Source organism: Crotalus tigris, unplaced genomic scaffold (assembly GCF_016545835.1).
Source record: "Crotalus tigris isolate CLP2741 ecotype Arizona unplaced genomic scaffold, ASM1654583v1 scf7180000023617.9722795, whole genome shotgun sequence".
Lineage (NCBI taxonomy): Eukaryota > Metazoa > Chordata > Lepidosauria > Squamata > Viperidae > Crotalus > Crotalus tigris.
In genome coordinates, this window is record NW_024100081.1 from 4,377,788 (window position 1) to 4,401,214 (window position 23,427).

The window sequence follows — 23,427 nt, forward strand, 5'->3', positions numbered from 1 at the left end:
GAACAAGATAGAAATTACACAGGATGAACAAATCATTTCACAATATAGGGAGATGGAACACGCATTGCGTATCAGAGGCCTGAGGGAGAACCCTCAGGAAGACTTAAAGATGCTTATTGTGAAAGATATTGCTCCTAATATTGGTTGGCGGCCTGAAATAATTGAGAATGAGATAGAAAAATTTTTTAGAGTTAATTCACGGGTTGCTAGACAGAGAAATCTACCAAGAGATGTGGTTATTTATTTTTCTAGAAGATCTATCCGTAATGAAATTATACAGGCTTTTTACAAACAAAAGTTTCAAATTGCTGATCAAGACGTGATAATTTTAAAAGAGATACCTCCAAAAATTTTAAGAGCCAGAAAAGATTTTACTTTCTTGTCTGATGAGTTGAAACATCGTCAAATTCAGTTCAGATGGGAGATTCCAAGAGGAATAATAGTAAATTATGAAGGGATACGTCACAGATTAACTACTGTTTCCAAAGCAAGAGATTTTTATCAGTCTATCTTAAAAGCAAGATTGTCACCACCTCCACAAATAAGGATGACGGAAGAGTCTCTTATGGCAGGAGCCTCATCAATGATGGTTATGGAACAAGCTGCACCGAATTCTGACATAAAAGAGCAAAGGATGACACGAGCTGCCCATAAACGTAAAGAAAAAGAGCAGTTGCAGAAGAGTGGTGAAAGTTTGGTTGTTACAGAGCCTGTGGGAGGGGCAAGACCAAAAAGATCTTCGACAGCAGATCTGCAGGCCATGCTCCAGAGGCTCCAGGCCGGTGGAGATGGTCAGGTTCCTGACCTGGAATGTTAATGGCTTAAACGTGCCCCAGAAACGAAGAAAGATTTTCCATTATTTGAAACAACATAATAATGATTTGATATGTTTGCAGGAGACTCATATAACTTTAAAGGATTCTAAATTTTTGATGAATTCCCGTCTGGGCACACATTTTACTGCTCCAGCCCCTGGGAAAAAAGGGGGAGTGGTAATTTATGTGAAGAAAACTTTTTCAGCTAAACTAATTGAGGCTGATTCTGAAGGAAGATATCTTTTTGTGGAATTATTATTACAAGGCCGAAAGGTTCTTATTGTTGGACTATATGCTCCCAATCAACAACAGAAACAATTTTATAAGTTGCTGCATGGCAAGATATCTCAGTTGGATTATAAATCGGTAATTTTGATGGGTGACTGGAATGGGGTTTTAGACCCAACTATAGACAAAAGAAGTTCCTCTAAAATTTTTATTCAAACTAAATTACCTATGACTTTCTTTGATTTGAAGGAAGAATTGGAGCTTATTGATATTTGGCGAGAAAGGAATACAAGTGATAGAGACTTTACCTTTTATTCTGATAGACACCAGTCATTTTCAAGGATTGATTTTTTTTTGATTACTAGTGACCTCCTCCCTAGAGTGACGAAGGTGAAAATTTTTCCTAGAACATTGTCAGATCATAGTCCGGTGTGGATGGAGTTATATTCGGAAGACGGGAATAGAAGATCCTGGAGATTGAATGAGAACTTATTTAATCGGGAGGAGTTCGTACAAAAGTGTAAAGAACATTTAAAGGACTTTTTTACTATAAATATGAATAAGGGAACATCGATGTCTATGGTGTGGGACGCTAGTAAAGCATATATGAGGGGAATTTTGATTCAATTGAATAAAGTTTTTAGGGAAAAAGGGTCACAAAGACGTAGAGAAATAGAAGAAGAGATCAAATCAAAAGAACAAGAGTTGGTTCTTAACCCTACTGATAATAATTTAAAGGTATCTATAAAGATGCTTAAGGAACAATTTAACATGTTGATGGCAGATCAGGTGGCTACCAATCTGTCATATATGAGACATAATACTTTTTGCAATGCGAATAAGCCTGGGAGGTGGTTGGCTTATCAGTTACGAAAGAAATAGAAAGCTAGAATTATAGAGAAAGTAAAATATAAAGGTACTGAGGTTTTTCAGCAAGATTTGATTAAAAAAAGCTTTTTGGACTTTTACACAAAATTATATTCAAGTGATAATATAAGGGGTTTGGATATAGATAAATATTTACAATCAGTACATTTTCCTAGACTTTCAGAGGAACAACAAAATGGGATGAATAGTTTAATTACTGTGGAGGAAATTGGCTTAGCTATTAAGCAGTTAAAGGTTGGAAAGTCTCCTGGAACAGATGGACTGACTTCTAGGTATTATAAGATTTTATCTGAAGAAATGATAGAGCCACTAAAGGAACTCTTTAATAGTATTTTGTTGGGTATGCAAGTTCCTCCTTCTTGGAAAAGAGCTTTTATATCACTGATTCCGAAGGAAGATCAGGATCTTACAGAGCCTAAGAATTATAGGCCAATTTCATTATTGAATGTTGATTATAAGATCTTTACAAAAATTTTGGCAAATAGATTAATGCAGGTTATGAAAGACTTGATTCATAGTGATCAAGCAGGATTTATAACAGGGAGATATATGAAACATAATGTTAGACAAATTATTAACTTAATTGAGTACTTGGATAAGAATAATCAGATTCCTGTGGCTTTTATCTTTTTGGACGCTGAAAAAGCTTTTGATCAATTGGACTGGCAATTTTTATTTTCTTTGGTAGAGAAAATGAATTTTGGGGATAATTTTTTACATGCACTTAAAGCTATATATCAGCAGCAATCTGCACAAATTGTTGTAAATGGGGGATTGACTGAGAATTTCAATATTCAAAAAGGGACAAGACAAGGATGTCCATTATCCCCATTGTTATTTGTTTTAACATTGGAAATTTTATTGATTCAGATTCGGGAATCGAAGTTAGTTAAGGGTGTAAAGATAAGGAAGAATGAGTATAAATTGCGGGCATTTGCGGATGATTTGGTTTTAATTTTGGAACAGCCGAATCAGGCGATTGATGGTTTATTAGAACTTATAACACAGTATGGGAATGTTTCTGGTTTTAAAGTTAATAATTATAAGACTAAGATATTATCTAAGAATATGTCAGTTAAAGAAAGGGAAAGTTTGATTAAAGCCACAGGTTTTCAGATGGTAAAAAAGGTTAAATACTTGGGAGTATATCTAACTGCTTCAAATGGAAAATTGTACAAGAACAATTATGAACCACTATGGGCAAAAGTCCAAAAGGATTTAATAGATTGGAAAAAATTGCAATTGTCATTGTTGGGGAGAATTTCAGCTGTAAAAATGAATGTTCTACCAAAGTTTCTTTTTTTGTTTCAGATGATACCTATTCTTAAAAAAGAGGCAAATTTGGAGGAATGGCAAAAGGGTATCAATAATTTTATATGGGCCGGGAAGAAACCAAGGGTTAAATTTAAGATATTACAGGATGCTCGAGAAAGAGGGGGACTTAAGGCACCCAATTTGAAATTATATTATGATGCAGCCGCCCTAACTTGGTTAAGTGATTGGCTTAATTTAACAAATATGGATATTCTTTTTTTGGAAGGTTGGGATTTAATATATGGTTGGCATGCATATTTAATTTTTAATAAGAAAGTTGATCGGACTTTTAAATCACATATTTTGAGGAATGCCTTACTTCGTGTTTGGAAGAAGTATTATTATAGATTAAATTATAAAATACCTATCTGGGGGATTCCCAGACATGCAATTGAGGGAACCTCTAAGGGGACAAATTTTGATAAAATTTCATATAAAGAATTGTTAATTTGTTCTGGTTCGAATTGGCATTTGAAATCCCTAGATGTATTAAGGCAGCAAAATATTCTACAGTCATGGTTTCAATATTTACAAATAATGGATAGATGGACTGTAGACAAGAAAGAGGGAATAACACTAGAAGATAGACAATTGGTTATTCAGATTAAAAACCAAGGTCCGGCTCATATAAAAAGAATATATAATGTTTTATTAGAGTTAGATTCGGAAACAGAATTGGTTAAAGATTGTATGATTAAATGGGCTCAGAATATACAGGAGCCGATCTCATTGGATTTATGGGAGATAATTTGGATAAGAAATGTTAAATTTACACAAGCTCAAAATTTGAGAGAAAATTTTTATAAAATGTTTTATAGATGGCATTTAGATCCTAAAAAATTATCTTGTATGTATTCCAACATACAGCCCAAATGTTGGAGATGTGGCAATAATGATGCGACATACTTTCATATTTGGTGGAATTGTAAAAAAGTAAAGGCTTTTTGGATTATGATTTGGTGGAACATTCAAAAGATTTTTAGAAAGAAGATAAAGTTTACTCCTCAACTATTTTTACTTGGTATTTTTGTTGACTTAAATGAAAAAGAAACTACTTTGATGTTGAATTTATTAACTGCAGCAAGGTTACTAGTAGGTCTATATTGGAAGAAAGATTCTTTGCCTACTTTAGAAGAATGGATATTTAAAGTATCTAGTTTTGCAGAAATGGCAAAAATTTCTGCTTATTTAAAGGATCATACACAAGAAAGATATATTACTGTATGGGGAAGGTGGATAGATTATATTCAGAAAAAATATGGAATTAAAAAGTTTTATTTATTTTATGAATGAATATCAAATATTATAGAGAATTGTTTTATAAGTTATGGAGTTAAAGGTTAATTATGATATTTCTTTTCTTTCTCTTTTTTTTTTTTTTTAATTATTATAATTTTCTTTTTCTTTTTTTTTCTTAACCCTGTATTCTGCTCTGGGAAGTGAAGGGAGGGGGGGTGGGGGTGGGAGGGAGGGTAAGGGGGGTTTCTCTATTTTAAAATTTTATTGTATTTTTATAAATGATTGTATGTTTTAAAAAAATAAAAATTTTCAATTAAAAAAAAAACACTTTACAGGAAATAATACATCTTTGAGTAACCTATTTAGAATGTTTAAATGTAATATCAGAATTTTGATTATGAAAACAGACTGATAGCTAATGCAAATAATAAAACATAATATTATATCTACTAATTTCAGGGAACAAACATGCTGGCCTAATGTGGAAGCAGTTTAAGTTCCTAGGCCAGGGGTGTCAAACTGCCGGCCCGCGGGCCGGATGCATCATAGCGAAACTGCGCCCACCCCATTGCCGGCAATGCACAAAAGTTGTGTCACGTGACATTACGAGTTTGACACCCTTGTCCTAGGCAATCTGTTTATAAAGCACTGAAGTAATCCAAGAGATGATGAAATTACTTTCCATCCATTTAAAAAAAATGAAACAGCCTGTTCTTGGATCAAATCAATATGTTATGATCTTTAGAGAAAAGTATAGTCTATTTCAACCTAGGTTTCACTCCATTCAAATAGGATCATTTTAATAGCAGTTCTGATTATTAGTCATCATCCAGTATATTATTGTCTCAGTCACTGGTTCAGGTCATCTATTGACTGGATTAATGAGTTACATTGGTTATTAAGTATAAATTGTTGAAAAACCTTAATTTCTTGGTTTACACATAATGCTAAGTCATAAACTTCAAAGCATCTATTCAATTAAGACAACTAATCATGCTAACCTAAAATTACAGAAACCACATTAGTGAATTTGGCACTCTTACCTATATTTAACAGGGAGGGGAAAAAGGAGAAAGATATGGATTGTGGGCAAATTGGTAATTCATCCATCTATCCATCCATGGTTTCACATACATACTGAATAATATAATATGAAATAAAGAAGAATTCTATGGCCCTCCTTATATTGTTGAATTATAGCTTCCAGCAGTTATCTGCATTTGTAGTGAGTCATTGCATTACCTCGAAACCATCATCTAAAAAACAAAATTATTAAAAAATTAATGCTTCATAAAACTTGCCCTGCAGTCGTTGTGGATGGCTAGATACTGTATATATACAGTATACAGTGTATATACTTAAGTTATATTATGACTTAGCACAGGGGTAGGCAACCTTGGCTCTTTTATGACTTGTGGACTTCAACTCCCAGAATTCCTGAGCCAGCCATGCTGAGGAGAAAGGGAGAAGTTGCCATGCTGGCTCAGGAATTCTGGGAGTTGGAAGCCAAGATTGCCTACCCCTGACTTAGCACAACCCAATGAAGAATGCAACAAATTCAGAGTGTATCCTGAAGAAAATAAGAAAGAGGATCAAAAGCATCAGTTGGGCTGAATTCTCGCTGCAACGATAAACTCAAGTCAGCAAAGTCAGTTTCCATTACAAGATAGATCTAGGACTGCTTGTATTTAAGACAGTCTGAAACAGCAACCATAATAATCTTAAGGCCTTACCAATTCTGGGCCTATGGAGCCTAATTTTGAATAGATATTTTTAGAAGTGGTCTGAGAAGTCTCAGAAGTGGCTGTCAGACCAAATTCCGGCTCTGCGGCAGAAATGTCATTAAAAAATAAATCAAACACAGTTGCTAAATAATTATAGAAGCATAAAAAGCACTTATAACTATCTTCCCCAACCTGGCGTGCTCTAGGTCTTTCAACTCCCATAACCCCTATTTCGGCTGGAGGACGATGGGAGTTGAAGTCCAAAATATCTGAATGTTGGGAAGGGTGAGCTACAACTGCCCGTTTACCTCACCGAAAGGCACAGGACTTCGGCCACGCCCCTGCTCCCCCCCCGCCCCTTCTTTTCGTCTTCCTTTGGCCCCGGAGTCAATTATTACAGTACCCTGCTTGGCCTCGCGCGCTCACGCCCCGCCCACTTCGGCGCCTCCATCTCGCTCTCTAAATGAATAAACCTCCGCGCTTGCGCGTTGCGGGGCCCCTTGGTGCAGCCCCAAGCTGAGTCCGAAGTAGGAGGGGAAGCGCGCATCTGGCCGGGTCCGTTGCCTGTTCCGCTGGGCAGCCCGTCGTCTGCGGCAGGAGGTGGAGTCGTGCCTCCGGGGCCGCTTGTCTTGGTGGAAGGGAGATAGGACGCCTTCTCATCTCCCTGGAGCCCGAGAGAAAGCAGTTGCCATCTCCCCCTCCTCTTCCTGCTCCTCCTCTGTGGGAAGGTTTGTTGTGAATTGAAAGCAGCAGCTCTCTGCTCTTGGTTTTGTCTGAAAGGATTAAGCCCTAGCTGGCTGCTCAATCTCTTTCTCGGGTGGAACCTCTATGTTGCGTGTGGATTCACACATGCGTGCACTTGGTTGAGTGTACCTGAAAGAATCCTCCTGAAATCGGCCTGTGTTTCGAGGTCAGCTGATAGGGAGGCTCTGCCTCTTGAGAAGACACTGATGGTTGTTTCCTAGGTGCAAGTCATCTGGTAGGCTCGTGATTCAGGTGAGAGTGGGCAGGGCATGTCAAGCTGCTTGAACTCAACTTTTGTCTTCCATGTAGACGGCAGTGGGCCGCCTGCATTCTGGATGGTCTTGGGGGTTAAGGGCCCCCAAATGAGTTTGGAACTGATTTTGGACGTCATGAGCAGTTCCTTAGAACCTGGTGCCTTTTGGGTTTTGGTAGCCATAATCTCCAAACACATATAGAATTATGCAAATTGAAGACCAACATTTCTGAAAAGTAACCTGGTAATTCCTCTGTGGAGGTAACTGAATGTTTGCTTCCTACTGCATACAGAAAACCAAGACCCTGCTATATAATGGCCATTGGGGTTCTAGGTTTTTTAAATAAAGCATTCTGACATTGACCTGAGTTTTTAACACCTAAACAAATAGGTTCTGCTGTTGAAGTGTAGTGTTACTTCTGACTGCCCACTTCCCAATCCTCAAGGGCTGAAAATATCCCAGTCCATATTACTCATTAGATTTGTAAACAGTTTGGAGTGTGGGAGTTTTCTTTTGTTTTAGGCTTTGTTTTGTGATCATAATCTTAAATCTGGCTTTCTATCTTTATTAGAAGAAAAAAAATCTAAGCCATAAATATCTTCCAGAAGCAGTGATGCACATATCTGCTTGTACTATGATTAGGAAAATAGAGTTAACAATGTGTATGTTTTAGAATTAAGATCTACAAGTGAGAATGGCAGCAGTCTAGTATCTTGGTGACTTTTTTCAGTCAGGATGCTCGCGTTTTTTTTTTTTTTAAATTAAGAATGTCTGTTCAGTATGGTGTTCTTGCAAATATATCTTGCTCATCTGCAGGTAATTTTTAACTTTCTGGATTCTGAAACCTGGCTTTGTTGGCTGTTGGTGAACCAGCATGCCTGGTAGAAGACCCAGGAAAAGCCCCCAGGCCAAGGGTCAGGCAGGAGCTGCTGCAAAACAGGTATATTTCATCTCTTAGTCCTTTTGCTTTGTATCAGTTAAGGATGATTCCCTTTATACAGAGTGTGGTTTTTTTTAATTGTAACTTAGAGATGACTCAGAGGTCCTCACACTTTGAGAACTTTCTTCAATAATCCACCATTTAGATTGATTAGAAGTTTACATACGGGTAGGAGAGACACACTGATTGAGGTCCATGCATCCAGCCTTTTGCAATTTCAGGTTTTATTAGATCCAAATCAAAGCTGACCAAAGCCTAGGAAGTGATTTGCAATAGCATTTTCTCTTGTTAGGAATTGTGGAGTGATTTGAGTTATTTTCTTATAAAGATCTTAGATTCTTATCAGAATTTTTTAAAGGCACGAATATTGGGAAAATAGGTATACTTGCTAATTTCGAGGGGAGCCTTTTCTTTAAAATACGGAAAAAATACTGAAAACTTGGCAATTACTGATTTAAATGTATTCTTTGTTTTCATAAATTTTGTACTTGATAATAGTTGCTACTAGTGCCACTAAGATGGTGATTACCTGTATTATCTACATAAATGCCAGTTATTTTATGGAGATTTGTCTATAGCTGCTTGATGTAATAAATTAGTGGAACTAAATTGATCAGTTCTTTAGAAAAACAAAGTACTTAAATAATCAGTATGGAAAGGATTTTTAAAAATGCCTGAAACAATGTATCTGTGAAATCAAATCCATCAGATTTTTTTTTACATTTGTTATATAATATACAATTCAGTTGTTCATAATGTGCAGCAAAAGGGGGAAAAATGCCTCTCTTTGACTCATTAAAGCAGCTAAGATTTTTGCAAGAAACTTGTGGCTGCTTAGAAAGCAATTCCACTATGTAGACATAATTCAAAGCAGCTTTCTAAACTGCCTTGCAAGATATGTGGATACTTTAATGGGTAAAGTACTTCTGTCTAATGTTTTATGTAATTTGGGACAAATTATAGTCATAGCATAGCCTGTTTTGAATGGGACAAACAGAACAAATAGCCATATTAATGGTTATTACTACAGGGGAGAGTAAAAATTCTCAAGTGTTATTGAATCTGATCTTATGAAAGAGGAAATGAAGAGAATATTTAATTTTCATCCTTTTGATAGATATGATTTGAAAAAATGCTGAGAGTAAAGTAGCGGGGGGAGATAAATCTTCTACTCTTAGAGTTTTTAAACTTTAATAAGAAAACAGGAAGACATAGTCTTAGTGCAAACTTAAAGCAAGGAAATAAACAATTTGTAATCTTTAGAGAAACGATAGACACTCGTTTAAGAACATTGAGTTAGTAAATGGAAGTGTGCTTAACTCGACATTTGGATTTTGATCAGCATAATTATTCCAGATTGAAGCTATTATATTGGCTATTCATGCTAAGAATTTATCTTAGCTGTTTTTTTAAATAAAGCCTCTACTGTTTAGGAGTGGACTTTCCTAAACTTGGCATTTTTATTTTTACTTAAAATAGAAATGTTAAAAATGAAGAGAAGTTAAATTGTTTATATTATAAAGAATTTCATAGAATGTGAATAACTAATTCCCATTAAATCTGTGGAAATTGTAGTCCCGGCATATGGAGAATAGCTTATCCCTGTCCTTTGCCATAATGAAAGATATCTGGGCCCAGCAGAAGCATTTGGTTCAATTGCCTTATTTTTGAGTTCCAAAGGCAGATACTTTTGTGTGTTTCCAGAACACACAGGAGTATTGGGTTGACATAGTACGAATAGTGCTTTGTAAAATGTTAACTACAAAATGTATTTCTGAACTTCTGAACTTTGTGGTCCCAGGAAGGAAACTGATAATCATCTTATTCTCTTTGTTTTAAATAATATAGTAGACTCAAGTAAAAAAAAACATTGGTATTTCATGGTACATTTTGGACTGGGTGGCAAATCATAAGCATGTATGAGAATGAACCAGGGTAAATTTCACCTTCACATTTTTCCCATTCTCTCTTTTGTGAGGGGTCCTTGTTCCACTTGAAATTTTCCACTTGAACAGATATCTTTTACTCCAGAATTTGAGAAGGAAGAGACCTTAGACAGAGTTGTTAAATTTGGGACTCCCAGACATAGAGTAGAAGCTCTTAATGAAAGTCAAATTGGTTTTGCTCTGAATAATTGAAAAGAGAAATAATTGAAGCAAAACACCACCACCCTCCATACACACACAGAATGTGATGAGCAACAATGACTTGGTAGCAGAGTGGAACAAGCTCATAGAACCCCTTTCAGTTTAAGGAACATTGGATTGGAGAATCCAAGAATTTTAAGCACAAATTGCCACTTACCGTAAATCAGACATGTCAAACACAAGGGGCCAGATGTGGCCCGTGAAGTGGTTTCATGTGACCCGCGAAGCCATCCTGGAAATAGTGAGGGAACGGCCCCCGCTGCCTTGGCCCTGGCCCAGGACGGCTGGGAGCCAATGTACAATTTTGTGGTGGCCATCTTGGCACTTGCCCCGGTGGACCATGCCCTGGCACTTGTCCCAGTCCCACCCCCTTCTGCCAGAGACCCTCAGATTTGTCCCACTCCTGCCCAGGCCCCCATAAGCACCCTTGACATGAATGATGTAGAACTGGGCACGCCCACCCAGTAGGCCACACCCATTCCATCCACGCCCACCCAGTAGACTGCACCCACTCTGGCCACATCCACCTGCCTCCCCCCAGGGCAACCGCAATGCTGATGCGGCCCTCAGTGAAATTGAGTTTGACAACTCTGCCGTAAATGGATAATTTGGGGTCAAATATTATCTCTTAGTTTAAGACGTATCTCACAGAATATAATTGGAGAAGAAAAGTATATATCACTTTTTGTTCCTAGAAGGAAGGTCAGTATTAAAATATGATACCTGTCATCTAATGTATACTTCAGAAAACCATACACAATCTTAACTGTTTTAAATATTTCCTTTATTCCGTTATTTCAATATTTACAAAATCTGACTGGTTATAAAAAGCTATATAAACTTAAAATGGAAAAAGGTTTTTAAAAATTAAATACATTTTAAGCAGAACTTTAGTATATGATTTAGTTTGAGCACAGATGGATATAAAAATCATATATTTCAAATCTCAATATAGAGTTCATGTTACTATAAAATGTCATAGAACTCTGTAAGCAGATAGTGTTTGTTATAGAGTCCCCATTCCTGAAATTTATACCAGTATTGGATGAAACAGGTTAAAGCAGTGCTACCAATTTATCTTGCATAGACATTTGTGTAACATGGATACTTCCCCTGTTCTTATTTTCCTGTCAACAGCTGGGCCTTTTTATAGAGTTCAAGCCTGAAGAGATGATATTAGATTTAGAAGACGATGGGGATCTAGAAGCTGAGCTAGCAGCTATTACTGGAGAAAATTTGCCTACTGGAAAAAACAAACCAAAAGGAAAATGTAAGGACATTTTGCTGACAAAACATGACAAGCTTAAGAACATTTTCTTGGGAACTGTATTTTAACTGCTGTCTTGTGCATCTTTCCCTTCTTCCTTTCTCTTATGGGAATTACATTGTATAACTATAAACTTTAAGTTCCTTTCCTTAAGATTTCTTGGTTTTAATTTTCTGCAGCTCCTTTGCCCATGGATCATATAGAAAAATTGGCTGCTGAGTGCATGAAGGACATGGATGAGGATGAGGATGAAGGTCTGGAGGAAGATACCGAACTTTTGGTATATATGGGAGTCTCCTGAAAGACTGCTTTTTCTCCTCTAGTTCTAAAGAGGAACTATCATTTCATACCATTTTTCTCAGGCAAAATTAAAATTTGAATCCTATAATTCACAGCCAGAAGAGAAAACAGTCATGTTGATTGGAAAATTATGGGAATTGAAGCCCAATTCATTGAGAATGTATCAGGATGGTTATAAGAAAGATTGGATATGTTAATATGTATTCTATTGCCTCAAATGTTGCATTTGAGGAGTGTTAAGAGGGAAATGCAAGAAATTCTGGTTCGTTTTAAGCCATAGTATTAAAACAATTCTACAGTATCACATCAAATTAGTCTTCTGAAATGGTATTTTTGAGAATCAGGACAGAAGTGATACACATGGATATGTACAATAGAAATATATTATCCTGTGTGCTTTATAAATAGTAAATTTAGACGTGATTTCTTGATTATTTTTTTTAAGAAGACATATTTCTGGTTGGTTTCATAACAAGCAAACCCATCTTATGATATGAAATAAAATTTGCTACCCTTTCATGTCTCTGCAGAAGATAGTAAGGATGCAGAGGTGTTGAAAATTTGCAAGTAGTGTTATGCTTTCTGCTCTTTAGAGCTTTTTTCCATAATCTTAATATATATACAGCACATTAAAATATTTGTCAAGATTCTGCGAAGAAAACTTTGACATAATTGTACTGTGACTGAAAGCCTAGACTAGATTTTGAAAAAACTATTCTCAGCTACAACTTTTTAAAAGGTAGCACATCTACAGTTCAGTGTTGTAGCAAGGCTTCTATTTAAGACTATATACAGTTAATTCAGGAGCAATTTTATTCAGGTGCTGAATGGTGGCACTTTGTTATAATTGGTTGTGAATAGCATTCATAAAGGAATGTGTTGCACCGGTTCGTAATTTACTGAAAAATGTATTAGATGCCTTTAAATAATACATTTTACCTGAACTTAGAAAAAAAATAATTTCAGAATGCTTCTTCCATTCCTTCCATGTCAAATACAAGGTTTTAACTAAAATAATTTTTAACCAGTGGAATTAACAACTCGCATATTATAGATAATCCTCGACTTATAATCACAATTGGGATCAGATTTTCTGTTGCTAAGCAAGGCGGGTAAGTGAATCATGCCTGATTCCGGCTTCCCCCATTGGCTTTGCTTGTCAGAAGGTCACAAATGACTGCTGCAACCATTCTAAAGACATACCAGTTGCCAAGCAACTAAATTTTTGATCACATGACTAGGGGGATGCTGCAGTGGTTGTAAGTGTGAGGACAGGTTTTAAGTCAATGTTTGCAGTGACCATTGTATCTTCAAATGGTCACTTAAGGGTTGTAAGTTGAGGATCACCTGTATATGATATTTCCATCAATATTGGTTTTTATAACTTCTGAAATAAAATATTTTTTATTTCAGAAGTTCATCAGTGGCACTTAAGACAGTTTTTATTTCCAAGTATTGACGCTGCCCCTTCCTGCTAGGAATTATGGAGCACTAGGTTTGGGAAAAGCTACATTAAATTTTCTGTAGTTCATTTTAACGTGGAACAGAAATAGTTATTTTATAGCGATAACTGCCATGGTCCTTATTCTAGGCAGAGTTACAGGAAGTCCTGGGAGAAGAACATGGAGAAGAAACCAGAGAGAAAGACACAGAAACAATGGAAATATCTCCTATAACCACAGAGCAGCCCGCTGATATGCAGACACAGGTAACTCTGGTTGAAAGGAACAATGTAATCATCTGGTATTACCCCAAATTGTTCAGTGTATTCATATCATAAATACATTCCCAATCCTTAGATATAGTGTTCATTGTTCTCAATCATTGGGCATATTGGCTTGGGTAATTGAGTTATAGCCCAAAACTTCTGAAGTGCATGAGGTTTTCTGTTTCTTTTTTAAAGATTTCTGCCTTAGAATAGAATAGAGCTGGAAGAGACCTTTGAGGTCTTCTAGTCTAGCCCCCTGCTCAAGCAGGAGAACCTATATCATCTCAGACAGGTGATTGTCTAGTCTCTTCTTAAAAATCTCCAGTGATGGAGCGCCCACGATTTCTGGAGGCAAGCTGTTCCAATGGTTGATTGTCCTCACTGTCAGGAAGTTTCTCCTTAATTCCAGGTTGCTTCTCTCTTTGATCAGTTTCCAGCCATTGTTTCTTGTCCTTCCCTGTGGTGACCTGGTGAACAACGTGACCCCCTCTTCCTTGTGGCAGCCTCTCAGATACTGGAATACTGCTATCATGTCTCCCCTATTTCTTCTTTTCTTTAGACCAGTGGTTCTCAACCTTTCTAATGCCGCAACCCCATAATACAGTTCCCCATGTTGTGGTGACCCCCAACCACTTATACATCACTGGGTGCCAGGGGCGTGGCCAAAGAAAAGGTGGAAAAAATGGCGGACAGCCTTGTTTGGTGACCTCCGTGAAATGGTCGTTCGACCCCAAATTGGGTCCCGACCCACAGGTTGAGAACCACTGCTTTAGACTATTAGCCAAACCTAAGTCCCGCAGCCGTTCTTCATACGTTTTAGTCTCCAGGCCTTTGATCATCTTAGTTCTTCTTCTCTGAATTTTTTCCAGATGCTCAACATCTTTTTTGTGATATGGTGACCAAAATTGGCTGCAGTATTCCAGGTGTGGTCTAACTAGGGTTTTCTGCTGCACATTGCTGGCTCACAGTCAAGTAATCGTCCACTAGGACTCCAAGGTCCCTCTCACAGTTACTGTTTTTAAGTCAGGTCTCACCTAATCTGTACTTGTACCTTTGATTTTTTTTTCTGCCTAAATGTAAAACTTTGCTTTTCTTCACATTGAAAGTCATTTTGTTGGATAGGGCCCATTGTTCAAGTTTGTCTAGATCTTTCTGGATCCTGAGTTTGTCTTCTGGAATGTTGGCTACTCCTGTCAGTTTGGTGTCATCTGCAAATTTGAATTTAGTCACTTTATCAAAGAACGAAATAAGATTAGTTTGGCATGATCTGGCTACTGGTTATGACTTTTGTTTGCTTCTAGTTAGCAGATCTGTTTTTTTGATTATCTTTTCAAGGATCTTCTCAGGAATTGATATTAAATTAATTAAATTGATTGTATCCTGGGTCTGTTTTTTTCTTTTCGTGAGATGGGAACCACATCAGCCCTTTTCCAATCCTCAGGTACTTTCCCCGGGCTCCGGGATTTATGAAAGATGTGATGCAATGGTTCTGAAATAACATCTGCCAGCTTTTTCAAAACTCTGGAATGTAATAAGTGACCTTGTAGCCTTTGGCTTTTGTTCTAAGGCAGTTACAAAGATTATTAGCATTTTCAAAGGAGAGAATAACATAAAGCAAGAATATTATCTGAATAGTGTATTTAGAGCACCTATTTTGGAGGGTTGCAAATAAGTATGAACAAGGACCTTTTAAGATGTCAGCTTACAAAGCAGTGTGTAGGCCATATAAATTATTATCTCAGGACACTCTAGTCTGTTCATGTGTTTCTCTGGTGTGATACCGTGTTTCCCCCAAATTAGACTGGGTCTTATATTTTTTTTGCCCCCAAAAGAGGCACTAGGTCTTAATTTCAGAGAATGTCTTACCTTAGGACCACCACAGCCAGCCCTCCCACACCCCGACACCTGTCGCACTGCTGCTTGACTTCTTCTGCGGCTGCTTGCCACCATTTGTGGCCGGATGCCATGTGGCACATTGTGCCATTGCCGCTACTCATGGCAGGCCACATGGTGCTTTGCACTGTTTCCGCTGCTTGCAGCAGGACACTGCATGGCTCTTTGGGCCGTTTCCGCAGCATGGCCTCCTGCCGCGAGCAGTGGCAACGGCACAATGTACCACATGGCATCTCACTGCAAGTGGCGGCAAGTGGCCACAGAAGAAATTAATTAGTGGCGCGACAGGTGTCGGTGTGTGGGAGGCCTAGCTGTGATGATCCTACCAGTAAGGTAAGCAGGTGCAGTGCACGTGGGGCAGCTTCACCCCCCCCTACCCCTGCCCTAGCTTGATTTTGGGGGTGCACCTCACCCCAAAACTAGAGGTTAGTTTTGGAGTAGGGCCCACCTCCCAAAATCAAGCTAGGGCTTACTATCAGGCTGGGTCTAACATTCAGGGAAACACAGTAGTAGTGGTTTTTAGCCTGTGAATTATATTGCCATCAATTTTGAGAATAAGCAGTGATAGTGATATTTACTTAGGCTGTCAGTTTCTTGGCAGAATGTTTGTAATTGCTACCGGTTCTTCTTGGATGACTGAATATAGTGCTTGCCTGTTGGATATTCTTTCTCCCAGTAGAAGAAAAGAATTTTACAAGTAGACATAATGTTAAGAACTGTTTTGCACCCTCATTTCTACATGAGAATAGTCCTTTTATACTCTAAATCAGGGGTCTCCAACCTATGGGCCACGGCCCAGTCCCGGGCCATGGGCCCTTGACCAGCAGGCCACGGAAATGGCTGGCCGGCGCGTGAACGCAGCCACTAGCACCAGGCAGGTTGCATGGCCCTTTTGCACATGTGCAAATGGGGCCGCTAGCCACCGTGGGGGAGTGCATGGCCATTTGCACATGCGCATGGCACCAGCACATGCTGCATGCGTGAATGGAGCCACTAGTGCTGCGCCAGTACATGTGGTCCCGTTTGCATGCACATGCACCAATTTGGAAGCTGCTCTCCTTCCCTCCGGGCCATGAGCCCGGAAAGGTTGGAGACCTCTGCTCTAAATAATTATCTGTCAGCCTTTACCTGAAATGGCTGAGACTTCCAATTTCTCAAGTTCTGCCTGCATTTACCCTGTGTCTGCATAATTTCCGATGGTACTCCACCCACCTCTCTACTGCTTCTCTGGGCAAAAGGCCCAGAAGTGCTGAGACACAAATGCTCTTCTGTTCAAGATCTTTGGTTTTAAGTCTGATGTCCAATCTGTCCATGTTTGAAGTAGCAGTTTTGCACAGATTCTTGAGTGGCCTGTTTGATCTTATTATTTTTTGTCTCCTTTATTTTCTCTTATATTTTCTTCTTTGAGATGACTCCCGTTGTTTCCAGTGGATTGCAGAAAACGGTCGAAGACAGGATAGCTATTTATAAGACAGCAATACTGAATGCAAAAGAGGCCGGTGAGAAGGCCAAAGTGCGACGGTATGAGCGAGGTCTCAAGGTATGTTGCATTATTGACGGAAGTGCTACATTTTTTCCTGTGGAGGAATTGTTCAAAGAAGCCAGGAGTGCCACAGAATGTCTGAGAAGCATGTAGATGTTAATCATATTTTATAATAATTTTGCACAGATTAAATTTTGGGGGGGATAAATTAATGTTTGTTGCATAAAATAAAAATGAACTGTCGTAGGCCACGATTTATTCAAGTATACTTTCTTTAGTAAAGCGAAGTTTAATAAATAATTTTGTGGCTACTTAGTTAACCTTTAAAAATAATTGTAAAAGGCACAATATAGGCCATGTTTAAAAGAATTAGAGTGGCTATAGGGAAAAATAGAGAGAATCTAAAATTAGTTGTGGGTAAATGTTAAACGTTTGTCTTGCATTCAAATAATTTATAGGTATTGTTATCCAAGTGTCACAAACTACATTATAAAAAGAACATTCTGCTTTAATTGATGTTGTTACAATTTATATTGTGTGATAATTTAGGTAATCCCAGTTATGTTCATGAGGATATATTAAGAGAAACCATACACATGTAACTGAGAAGAGAGTGGAAATGTCTTTCCTCTGATTATTAGTACTCTAAAGCCCAAATATATGATTTATGTAATTATGTATTTATTTAACATATTTATATTGCTATCTATCTATAAAAGACACTCTGGGGGCAAACAAAATCACAACCTATTGCATAAAAAAGACCAAAAAACTCTCACTAGCAACATAGCAGATCCACTAACATGGATCAGAGCTCCATTGGCACCCTAGCCCTGGTGCCTAAGGCAGGGGTAGGCAACCTTGGCTCTTTTATGACTCGTGGACTTCAACTCCGGCTCAGGAATTCTGGGATTTGAAGTTCATAAAAGAGCCAAGGTTGCCTACCCCTGGTGCCTAGGGAAATGGCCAACTCTTTGCAGCCTTTTGGAAGGTCAATAGGATTGGGACTGCCTGTATCACAGAAGAGTTGGTCCACAAGACAGGCGCCATGACAAAGAAGGATGCTTCCTAGCACGCACCCAGTGCTGCATTGATGTTCCATTGATGGGACCCAGAGCATTCTATTCTGCCTAATCTGTTGGAATGGAGAATGAGAAGAGGCAGTCATGCAAGTAACTTGGCTCCATGCCTTGTAGGGCTTTAAAGGCAACAATACCTTGAATTGCACCCAGAAGCCAACTGGGAGTCAGTGAAATTCACAAAGCACCAAAGTGTTATATGGCTGTAATGAGAGACCAGTACTGACTGCATGTATGCCCACATAATCATGCATCAAAAAATGGGTTGTACATAAAATGGGAATGTTTTCCTAGTTGTCCATACTCTGATACAGTACCAGGACCCAAGACAGTGTTGAAAATTGAGAATTTCACAGAGCAACCTGAAGTGTCTATTCAGGTTGGAGATGTAACTCCTAGGCGTTTCAGTTAATGCCTTGCTATGTACAATTTTCATTTGTTCGGTTGTTGCTGTAAAAATTGGTGGTGCTAGTAACTGATTTCAGTACTTGATTTCACCCTTATCTACCAGCTGGAATTCCTATAGTGCATGTAATTTCTGGTTGATCATGTAAAAAGTTTGCGCTGAGGTCCTAACCATGCAGGCACTGGACAGACTTTTAATCAAATTTGTGTAGAAATTTATTTTTACATTTTATGTCTCCAGAGAGTGGCAGCAGAAGCAATTCAAATCAATACTTGCCTCAGGGCTAAATCAGAATTTAAAGCAGATATAACAGAGTATCTGCATCAGTTTAGATTCCACGTAATGAAGTCCTGAATGGTAACGTTTGGTTAATTTCCTTAATTTGTAACTATACATTTTTACAGTTATTTTGAGGTGCTTTTAAAATATGTGTTCCTTTTATTTGCTCTGCAGTATGTGTTGCCAATATATCTGTCATGAATTAGCTTGATTAGGATATCTGTAAAGAGATGTTACACTGATCATTTGGCATTATCTTGCAATTGTTGCTAGACACTGGAATCCATGCTGACTGCGTTGAAGAATGGCAAAAAAGTGAATGAAGAAGAAATGCCACCACCTGTAGCATCTGGGAAAAGCTCTTCGTCTGAGCCACAGGCCAGGCCTCACAGTGACCTGCCTAAAAGCTCAAGTGATCAAGATGAACTAACATTATCTGAGGAAGAAAGAACAGAAGGCCTTGCAGCAGCCCACAAATTAACGGATCCCAGTGATCAGCAGCTGTCTGTAAATAGAACTGCTATCCAAGATCAGGACATAAACACAAATGCCCTGGGAACAAAAGCTACTTTGGAAAACAGTAAGTAGTTTTAGTCAATGTTTTTTTTTTTAATCAGGAATCCATTCTGTATACAGGATGTTTAAAAATAAAGCAAATTCCTGCTTTTCTTTTCCAGGTGTGGGGGCGAGGGCCAAAAATTGTTATTTTTCTATAGGATATATTTTATTGGCTGACTTTATTATGTTGTTCAGATTCCAAACATCTTGACACACGGGCACTGCTTGTGACAAGAGAGAAGGAGTACAAATTAGCGGCATTGAAAGCCAAACAGAAAGGTGATCTTGAGAAGGCAAAAGAATATATGAGGACTGGGAAGGTGAGGCTTCATTATTCACATTATTCAAGGCAGCTTTATCAAATCAGAATTTGCATTGGGCTTTTGAATCTTTAGAACATTCTTGCCTGACTTCCACAATCAGATGTCCCCTAGATATTAAAATAATCTAGACCGGTGTTTCTCAACCTTAGCAACTTGAAGAGATGTGGACTTCAACTCCCAGAATTACCTAGTCAGTTATGTTGGCTGGGGAATTCTGGGAGTTGAAGTCCACACCTCTTAAGTTGCCAAGGTTGAGAAACACTGATCTAGATTACAGAATCCCTCACTCCCATTTGAGAGTGATTTGTTTGATTGATTGATTTATAGGCTATCCAACCTGTTTGGGATTGTAATTCAACAACCCTGGACAGCAGAGACTTGGAGAATGCTGCAGTAAAATATTTTCTCTAAGCAAGTTTATGTTACATGGCGGTTGAAATCCCAAGGATTTCCTTAAGTACAGTATGTGAAATGGAGCTGGCTTGAGGATTTGAATCCACTGTATCTAAATGTTCAGCATTTTCCAAAAGCCACTATAGAATTGAACAAAAACTATAACTGTGATTCAAGAACCGAACTCACACTTTCACTAAGCTATCATTTGTTCAATCTTTGCTCATCTACAATTAATTCAATAAGTCCAGTTTACTTCAAATAGCTTTAATCAAAACTGTATGAGATTAACCTTGCGAACTCTCAAGCTTCCTCCTTCCGTTATGTATTCAAGATGGACAATATTTAATATTTATTTGCTACGTATATGTAGGGATGTGGGTCTATACATATGTTATTCATTGTATGTTTAGGTGTGTGTCATGTATGTGTTTCACTTTGAGAGCGAGCAACTAAATTTCATTTTTGATGTGTGCCATTGTGCCCACAGTATAAAAAATGACAATAAAGGTTATCTTATCTTAAACCAAGCAAACTATATTATAACTTAGCACAGTGTGTGAACCCAGCTTTAAAATTGTTTCTTCATTATGTAATAGTAACCACTGTAGGATGTGTATGATGTACACTGCCCAGAATGACCTGTTGAGATGGGTGGCTATAGAAATCAAATAAATAAAATAAAGTCACAATGGCATAAGAACTCCTCATAACGTTAGAATCATGAACTAGAAAATCTATTTTTGGTGTTCAGATACAGTAATAGGTTATGGAATCAGAATAATTTATCCAAATTAGAAGTATGTGTGTCATTTAGTTTTCAACTGCCCACTTTATCTAGGCTTCATATAATTTGGAATTATTTGCAAGTACAATGATACTGTAGGAGACAAGATGTATGTACTTGTGGTGGGGATGAATCATAGGATCAGTATCACAGAGAGAAGAAAAATAAGACTTAGGCCAATTGAGTTTTTAAAAATCCATATTGTTTCTGTTTTGATTTTTCAAAGCATTATCTTTGTCACTCTGGAGACTAGAAACTTGAGAACTCGACTTTTAGGATTCTAAAATTATTTGGTGGTCCTGTATGAAATTACTGCCTTGTGAATTGTTTGGAAAAAAATACATTAGATTCTTTAACTTTCTGAGACCTTACTTTTATATTTCAGAAATTTAGCCTGGTTATAGAAGCCTTGGATAATGGACAGCCTGTAGACCTCAGGGATATGCCTCCTGCCCTGGAAGGTAAGAAATAATTTCTTTTTCAGCTGACACAGAAATTAAAATTCATTGGATAAAATATGAATAATGGCAGTAGGCATCTTTGCAGCTAAACCTTCTGATACACTGATATACAAACCCCAGGAGTATAGAGGCATTGAATTCTCATGTTTTAAATTTTCCAGTACCTTAAAGTTTGTTTTCCAGTACCTAAAATTGACTCTGGAAGCAAATCTGATTTTTTTTTCATCTGTTTTATTAAGTTACTTTGTAAACATTGCACATGTGTGCTTAAAACACTTGCAAATAGTACTACATGGTTCCCAACCCTCTTATTTTGGAACCTGATTAACGTTGTTTAATCAACTTACAACCATTCATTTAGTGAGCATTCAAAGTTACAACGGCACTGAAAAAAGTCTTATGACCATTTTTCACACTAAGAACTGTTGCAGCATCCTCATGGGCATGTGATCAGAATTTGGGCTCTAGGCAACTGGCCTGTATTTATCACAGTTGCACTGTCCTGGGGTCCTGTGATCACCATTTGTAACCTTCCCAGCTGGCTTCTAACAAGCGAAGTCAATGGGGAAAACCAAATTCATATAACAACCACATAACTCACTTAGCAACTGCAGTGAATTGCTTAACCACTGTAGCAAAGAAGTCATAAAATGGGGCTCAACTCACTCAGCTGTTTGGCTTAACAACAGAAATTTTGGGCTCCATTATGGTCATAAGTCAAGGACCACCTATATACTGTTTTTCTTGCTGACCATTTGTATTATTATTATTATTCATGGATATGCTTAAGCCTAAATCTGGATGCCTTGAATTTTTCAGTGCTCGAATTGTGTAACCTTGTACCTCAAGCATGCTCATTACTTGCCCCTATTTTTGTTTTGTTTCAAATAAATACACCTTTCTGTTTTTTCCTAGTAAACAAATATAAGCTATTGCCTCTATTTTGCATCCATGGAGTTGTAGCTGCTTGGACAGCCAACAAATTATTAAAATTAATTTTAATTAAAGGGAACCTTTGGATACTTGGTAGATACCTCTTACTAGGCTGTTTTGTAGTATTAAGTATTGTATGTAGTATTCTTAATACTGAATTGTTTGGCTGGGGTCTTATTAAACTGAATTTATCACTTCACTGTTTCCTGGCTTATTATGAAATGTAGCCAGCTATTTTCTTGGTCTTTATAAACGCTTTTTCAGAACTTGAAAGTCCAGAAAACGTGCAGTTTCCCTCAATACAAACTCCATCTGTACCTGTGGAAAATTCTCAGCTTGTAACTAAACCAGATTTTCAAGGTTATGAAGATTCAGGTGAGATGTGTCTTAAAGATATGATTCTGTAATTAGTTATATTATTAAAATTACAAACACAGCTGCTTTATTATTGTGGGTATGGTTGTTATGGATGTCTTTAAGGGCAACCTTAAAACAAATCTATTGCAAAAAAATTAAAGCTTCTTTTAGCTTTTTTGGGGGGGGTCAATAAGTAATACTGGTTTGATTATAGCAAAAGAAAGAGGTACACATTCCACGATTGTGCTCTGAATGGTGTGTTTTTTTTCACCCATTTCACAGGTTCCCAACAGCAGCCAAAAACGGTGCTAGAAGCTCTGAATCAGAGGTTGGAAAAGTACAAATCAGCAGCAGCTCAAGCCAAAGCAAATGGTGATGGCCGGAAAAGTAGGATGCACGAGAGAATAGCCAAGGTTAAAAACAAAAATAGCTGTGGAGTTGAGTTGATGCTAGCAATAGCTTCCCGTTTCTAATGTCTTCCCTGTGAGGCATTGATTTACCATCATTTCACCAAAATATAATTGAGAAGTTGTTTTCTGCTTTTATTTTTTTAAACTTTAAGTCAGCCTTAAACCAGAGGTCCCCAACTTTTGGGGCACCAGGGACTGGTTACGTGGAGAGAGGATTTTCCGTGGACCGGAGAGGGCGTGGTTTTGTGTGCTGCCTGCAACCTGCAATTGGGCTTTCCTTGTTTGTGTGGACCGGTTGCCGTGGCCTGGTACTGGTCCACGGACTAGGAGTTGGGGACCCCTGTCTTAAACTCTAACTACAGGTAGTCTCAACCTATGGCACAATTTGGGATCAGAATTTCCGTCGCTAAACAATATGGTTGTAAAGTGCAGCTGTATAGCTCAGAAATAGCAATTTCTGCAGTCTAGGTTGCTTTTGTTAACTGAAGTCCATGGTG

General features: G+C 37.9%; 1 protein-coding gene across 2 annotated transcripts in view; it reads left to right on the plus strand.

Annotated features, from left to right (window-relative positions):
• The first annotated feature begins 6,736 nt into the window (after positions 1-6,736).
• The window catches only part of CC2D1B (coiled-coil and C2 domain containing 1B), a 34,172-nt gene continuing 17,481 nt past the window's right edge, over positions 6,737-23,427 (plus strand). The window contains exons 1-11 of one of the 2 annotated variants that reach the window (XM_039320016.1): positions 6,737-7,204; positions 8,023-8,146; positions 11,431-11,563; positions 11,740-11,840; positions 13,452-13,568; positions 16,870-17,001; positions 18,982-19,288; positions 19,462-19,586; positions 21,155-21,230; positions 22,428-22,538; positions 22,803-22,933. In XM_039320016.1, coding sequence (XP_039175950.1) covers positions 8,081-8,146; positions 11,431-11,563; positions 11,740-11,840; positions 13,452-13,568; positions 16,870-17,001; positions 18,982-19,288; positions 19,462-19,586; positions 21,155-21,230; positions 22,428-22,538; positions 22,803-22,933 — 1,299 coding nt within the window. In that variant the 5' untranslated portion in view covers positions 6,737-7,204; positions 8,023-8,080. The remainder of the gene's footprint in view (positions 7,205-8,022; positions 8,147-11,430; positions 11,564-11,739; positions 11,841-13,451; positions 13,569-16,869; positions 17,002-18,981; positions 19,289-19,461; positions 19,587-21,154; positions 21,231-22,427; positions 22,539-22,802; positions 22,934-23,427) is intronic. The other variant, XM_039320017.1, reaches the window with a different exon arrangement.